General features: G+C 39.3%; 2 protein-coding genes across 2 annotated transcripts in view; both read right to left on the bottom strand.

The window, feature by feature from the left end:
- Window positions 1–6,171, bottom strand: part of LOC119426758 (tyrosine-protein kinase yes) — an 83,014-nt gene that overhangs the window by 26,406 nt on the left and 50,437 nt on the right. The gene's annotated exons all lie outside the window — the stretch shown is intronic.
- vps41 (VPS41 subunit of HOPS complex) overlaps window positions 1,524–6,171 on the bottom strand; it is a 10,502-nt gene continuing 5,854 nt past the window's right edge. The window contains exons 11-24 of the mRNA XM_037694335.1: window positions 5,830–5,911; window positions 5,080–5,172; window positions 4,865–4,992; window positions 3,403–3,547; window positions 3,282–3,323; window positions 3,142–3,192; window positions 2,931–3,068; window positions 2,790–2,844; window positions 2,585–2,725; window positions 2,366–2,502; window positions 2,183–2,282; window positions 2,064–2,108; window positions 1,905–1,984; window positions 1,524–1,790 (exon numbers count right to left, since the gene is read on the bottom strand). Of these exons, the coding sequence (XP_037550263.1) occupies window positions 1,710–1,790; window positions 1,905–1,984; window positions 2,064–2,108; window positions 2,183–2,282; window positions 2,366–2,502; window positions 2,585–2,725; window positions 2,790–2,844; window positions 2,931–3,068; window positions 3,142–3,192; window positions 3,282–3,323; window positions 3,403–3,547; window positions 4,865–4,992; window positions 5,080–5,172; window positions 5,830–5,911 (1,318 nt within the window). The 3' untranslated portion in view covers window positions 1,524–1,709. The remainder of the gene's footprint in view (window positions 1,791–1,904; window positions 1,985–2,063; window positions 2,109–2,182; window positions 2,283–2,365; window positions 2,503–2,584; window positions 2,726–2,789; window positions 2,845–2,930; window positions 3,069–3,141; window positions 3,193–3,281; window positions 3,324–3,402; window positions 3,548–4,864; window positions 4,993–5,079; window positions 5,173–5,829; window positions 5,912–6,171) is intronic.

The raw sequence follows: 6,171 nt of genomic DNA, 5'->3' as shown, positions 1-6,171 counted from the left end.
CATTTTTTACATCTTCTCGTGTGAACTTGATGTATTTATCCACAGAGTTGATGTGGTCAGTAAAATGTTGGACTTCCTGAGATTTAATTTTAACCCAGGTGTCGTCAACATACCTGAACCAATGACTTGGTGGTGTCCCTGAAAAGGACGTCAAGGCTCTCTTTTCTACCTCCTCCATGTACAGGTTGGCAACAATAGGAGAAACTGGAGACCCCATAGCACACCCATGTTTCTGCCTATAATATTGCTCCCCATATGTGAAGTAGGTTGACTGCAGGCACAGTTTGAGTTGACACAGTTGTTCTGTGGAAAGTGTGGTCCTGCTGCTCAGAGTGGTGTCTGATTTTAATTTTAAACTGACCACATCTACTGCATCATCAACAGGAATGCACGTAAAGAGTGATGTGACATCAAAAGAGACCATGTTTCATCAGTCTCCATGATGACATCCCTCACCTTGTCCACAAAGTCCATGGTGTTCTGTATGTGGTTCAACTGTCCCCCTCTTACAATGCTGTGATTGCTAGTATCACTCAGCCCTCTGTGAACAGTAAACAGCCATCAGTGTGCTAATGATCCATTGTTAGGCTGATGGTCCTTCTTGAGCATGTGATCAGCTGGTTTTGGTTGTCAGCAGCAAAACTGGTTGATCCACTCTGAGACGGTGCTATTTAAGAGACTGAGCTGAAAACAGCTCCTCAGACTGAGGAAGTCTCTCGGATGAGAGACGAAACGTTTCTACATTTTTTTGTTGATTTGCTTTTTTTTTTTTTTTTTTTGAATGTCCAGAGGACCAGATTTAACTTTTTTAGATTTTTCTACCTGGATTATTGAGCATGCATCAGGATATTAGTAGGAAAATGTTTTGTTTTTTTTCCTGATTGACACGAGTAGTTTTATTATTTTGCCAGTCCAGTCCATCACAGAGACAAACATTCACTCTCTCACTTACACCTAGGCACAATTTAGTTTCCAATCAGCCTAGCATGCATGTTTTTGGTCTGTGGGAGGAAACCGGAGTACCCATGCACAGAGAGAACATGCCAACTCCACCCTGAAAGGCCCCAGACCGGGATTTTATCCTCCAACCTTCTCCATGAGAGGCAACAGCTCTACCAGCTGAGCCACTGTTTATTAACATGAGAGGAAATTACAAATATTAACAAGTATCTGTACATTTACACATTATTACAGCTCTGGATTTCAAATATGTTCAAGATCTAACTTGTTGGAACTTGATTAAAAAAAAAAAAAGTTGTTCATGATTAGTCCATGGAAGCTTTTCACCTATTCCCAGCTTTTAATGAATCAAAAATGCACTTACAGAATTTTGTCACAAACGAAGTTCATAAATTTGTTGTTCTGCACCTCAAAGCAAATACTTTATTTATTCCTTTATTTACCTGATCGAGTCAGGATTTAATTAAACTGCTTTTATTAGAACACGCAGAACAATCTCATAAAAACACAGGTTCTATGTGACTTTATTATTATTGTTTTCATCAGAAAAATCACATTAGTGGCGAAACAAGGCACAGCATGTTACAGTTAAATATACAGAAACAGTCCTGGAGAAATATTTAGCATTTTTGCACGTGCACAGTTCAGTACCCGAGGGAATGAGATTTTTATTATTGGGTGCACTGAGGAGTAAAAAAAAACAAACATAAAATAAACTAAAATTTTAATAATGTTTAGAGCACATATAATTATTTTTTCATCTCAAGTATTCCACTCCCAGGTCCTCGCTTCTTCGCGCTGCAGATGTTACAAAATTGCATTCCAGGTATCTGCACAAAAAGTAAAAGTGCAAGAATCATGGTAAAAACAAGAAAAAATACTCTAACATTTTAATAATCTCAATAAAATAACACCAAACGTAAGGAGTTAAAACGGCAACTTACTGCTCCTGAAGACGGCAAACACTCCTTGTGAAACATGTGTCTGCAGTGAAACACTACCACAGAGAAAGGCTGAGCCATATCTGAAACGTGACAATCCTTTAATACAAAATAAATATTTAAACATCAGAACAACTGGATGCAATAACATCAGTCACCCACCTGAGGGTAAGATTGTGCCATGACATGACTCACAAATGTTTCCTTCTGAAATAATAAACAAAAAAATCAGACTGTACCATATAAATCACAATTTTAGTATAAACCAATAAAAGCTGCACCATCGACTCTGACTCCTCTCATCTGCGTTCGCTGCATCTTTTGGAGCAGAGAAAGTGAGTCCGCCACCAAGATCTTCTTGCATCCTTCCCTCAAAAGAATCTTTAAAAATAATAATAATAATAAAACAGTAAGAGGGAAAGTTTGGTTTATAATAAAAACTTTGTTGAGAGAACTCGACTGACCTGTAGGTTGTAGTCATGGAGGATTTTCACCAGTGAATCTCTGAGGTTTGGGATCTCCATGCCTTCTTTTATGCGTTTGATGAGGAGAATGGGATCAACGTGAGTGCCAATATTATTAAGGAGCCCCGTAATAAACGCTGCGAAAGACAACAAAAGAAAACCTGAAGTGAAAGTTTTAGATGTTGAAACAACTGTTTATAGAGTCGTGCGGAACCATACGTGGCTTATCGATGGAGTAAGAGATGAGATCCTCCCAGAGCTCTGCGTCATCTTGCTCTTTAGCAAACTCGATGGCCTTATCCACGTCCTCCAGCTCCTCCATGATCATCTGCAGGGCTCGTCTGCAGTTTCCCATCCTGCCTGGGAGCAAAGGGCTCATTTAGAGCTCATTTACAAAATCAAACGCTCATATCCGAATACTTACTGAGCAGAAAGACGGTCTCTTCCACAAAGTTCCTCTGCTGACATATCTCAAGAGCCTGAATGTGAGGCGACACAATTAAAGTAAAAAAAACGACAGAGGTTTTTACAGATTATTAGAAGCTGAACATGTGGTGGGATGTACCTTTTCAAGAGGGCAGTGAGTGCTATCCCTCAGGAAAGGCAGGAGGTTTGGACGGTCATATTCAGCATAAAGACCAATCTGTCTCTCGTGGTACTTCTGGCCTTTGTGGTGATCTCGTTTAAATAGTTTATGGAGGTACTGGGGAGGAGGAAAAACAGTTGACCAACTCTGTGTGACAATCGTTTAAACTTCTCGTTCTCACTCAGCTCACCACATGCAGCAGCTCAGGCCTGCCATTTAGTTCCTCCACCACCCTGTCGATCTGTAAGAAGAGCAAAGAAATAAAGAATAAACAGTTGGCAGGATCGTTTTCATCAAGTAAAAATACATAAAACAGTCAAGTACACTTACAGATATCTTGTCTTCGTTATCGAGAAGCATGTCAACAGCTTTCTGAAAATATTAAATTGTCCTTTTTATTATTTCATTAACAAAACTGCCTGCTAATTAGGACTAGAACATTTAGCTTTACCTCTTTATCAAAGTCCATCAGGAGGACGATCTTGTCCTCTATGGAGGAGAACAGGTTGTGTTTGTGGATCAGCTGGTAGACGTCTTTATGTCTCAGTCTCAGGTAGATTTCTAAGGCTCTGTCGTACCTCTGATCATAGGTGTACCTGAGACACCAACAAGGAGTACAGTGACTTAACAAGAAGACAAGTTGATCAGGAAATGACAAATAAATTAATCTGAAATCCACAACAATACATCTAAATAGCACAGACAATTATTTTCCCAATTTTGTTGTGAAATTTAAAAAAGACAACTTATTTGTAAGTACTGTATTTTTCGCCCTATAAGTTGCAGTTTTTTGCTTAATTTTCATGCCCCGCGACTTATAGGCCAAAGCGACATATTTATGGATTTTTTCCCATATTTATAAACCAATTTTTAGCTGAGATATGACCGTTTTCATTCATTCTGACTGAAACAATGAACATTACCATATTTCAGCCAATAGATGGAATCAGTAGAAGGGCATGCCGTTGTATCATGTAATAGGTAAAAGTGGCTATAAAGAAAAATTCAAAAAAGTTAAAAACAAAAACAACTGGACTTTATTTATTATACTTTAATTTATACTTTGTTTTTGTCTAGAACTTTTTTTTATTTACCATGTCCTGGATGACTGAGAATCTTCACCAGCTATTAATGATACAATCGGCTTGCCATATCCTGCCACCGTCGTTCTGCTTGCGAACGTCAAATCAGCTTCATTTCGCTGCACCACCCGTCGAAATGCAGCTGATTTGACCATTAAAGTGCATTTATTAAGCAAAAGTTCAACTGAGACACGCCTTTGATAATAATTTCGAGCACAAAAATTATTGTTTTTAGGTGCTTTTCTTGTTAAATTTTAAAGAAATGCGCAGCGTTCCTCCTTCCTGATTTCCTCCCTGTCTGCAAGCGCCCCTGGAGCACAGAGGCAGCGAGTACTTTTGAAATACATCTGATTTGACCGTTAAAGTCCTTTGATTAAGTAAAAGTTCAACTGAGACACACCTTTACTATAAAGTCGAGCAAACAAGTAATTGTTTTTAAGTGGTCATCTTGCTAAATTTGCACAGCGACTCGTCCTGTGCACGCGCTTACTTCCGCGTATCGGCTTTTGAAATGCAGCTGATTTAACCGTCAAAGTGCATTTATTAAGCAAAAGTTAAACTGAGACACACCTTTACTATAATTTCGAGCAAACAAATAATTGTTTTTAAGTGTTAGTCTTGTTAAATTCTTGTTAACGTCCTCCTGTGCATGATCCAGCGGCCGCCATTTGGCAGCCAATCAATTTTTGGCACAACACCGGCCCACATTTCCAGGTTGTCAGCGGTGATGTGTAACAAATGTGATGCGTCAGTGGTGACGCATAATAGATGTGACTTATATGGCGAAGCGAAGTTTACGGCGGAAAATACGGCAATGTTGAAGTGACTCACAGCTCAGCCAGCGTGGTGAGGAGCGTGCTGTTGGTGGGATCTTTCTTCAGGTGATCACTGACGGCCTGAACAATGGCCATGTTGTTGTAAAGCTCTCCCGGCCACTCCCGGATCAGTGTGGCAAAACCCTTATTGGCGAGAAAAAGACAAAAATAAATCAATTCTGGAGCTCTGTGCTCCTCAAAGATAATAACGACTATGAAAAGACAAACTACCTCATAGTCAGTTTTTAGAAATTCATGCAGGATCATTTCATAGATGGCCGGTCTGAGACGCAGATCTCCTCTTGGTAAATACTGACTGATGGCCTGAAATGAAATAAATAGTAAAAAAAAAAAATAAAAACACTAGTACCGAACACATGAAAGCTTTTCAGGGAGAAACTTTGAAATTGTTTCACAGTAGTCCCTCGTTTATCGCGGGGGATCCATACTCTGAAGCCCCGCGATAAGTGAAAAACCACAAAATAGGAATAGTAGTACAAGTAGTAAGCAGCAGTTTATTTTGTATATAAATATATTAAGGCATTTTAAACCCTTCCCACACTCTTGCAATATGCTAATGTTTCTAAACCTTAAACGCTCTAAAAGAGCACAGAATGTCAGGATTTCAGCTCCCTGCCATCTGCCAGCGCTCTCGGCCACGCCCACTTCTCCGCTCTGCACAGAGACCAGTTGATCAGCTGCAGGAGGAAGCTTCTCCCTCAGGTGTGGGCTGCACACAGGTGCTAAATCATTTAAAATAATTTATTTTAAACGAACAATTCCATGTCGATCGTGTAGCTCATCCATCAATAGCCAATTGTGTGTCATGTCCAATTTTACTTTGAAAAACCGCGATAGAGCGAGTCTGTGAAAAACTAACCGCTCAGTAGCGAGGGACTACTGCATATCCTAACCAGTATTATTAACAGTAATATTTGCAGTAACATAATTTTTGCTTGAATTAAAGCCACTCAGACTTACCTTCAGCTGCCCAATGGTCTTAAATCTGTAAACTTCATTCTCCCACAGCTCCATGTTTTTTCCCAGGACTTTCTGACATTTCCTGTGATGGAGGAATTTTTTTTTCAAAATTTTAAACAATTACAGGACTCTGTGATTTGACTTGTCAGCATGCTTGTTGCTACTTGAGTCAAATCAGTATCAATTCTCACGTTTTTTTCCTGCATCTTCAAAACACCTGAAGTTTGTGAAACTGCTTTTACTGCAGCAATAACTGCAATAATGTCAGTAACTACTGATTAGTCTAAAAAAGTTAAATCTGGTCCTCTGGACATTCAAAAAAACAAAACAAAGCCAATCAAC

The sequence above is a fragment of the Nematolebias whitei genome, chromosome 20 (genome assembly GCF_014905685.2).
Source record: "Nematolebias whitei isolate Nwh7 chromosome 20, NemWhi1, whole genome shotgun sequence".
NCBI lineage: Eukaryota > Metazoa > Chordata > Actinopteri > Cyprinodontiformes > Rivulidae > Nematolebias > Nematolebias whitei.
Note: the sequence above shows the minus strand (reverse complement) of the source record. Positions and strands in the feature narration are given on the sequence as shown.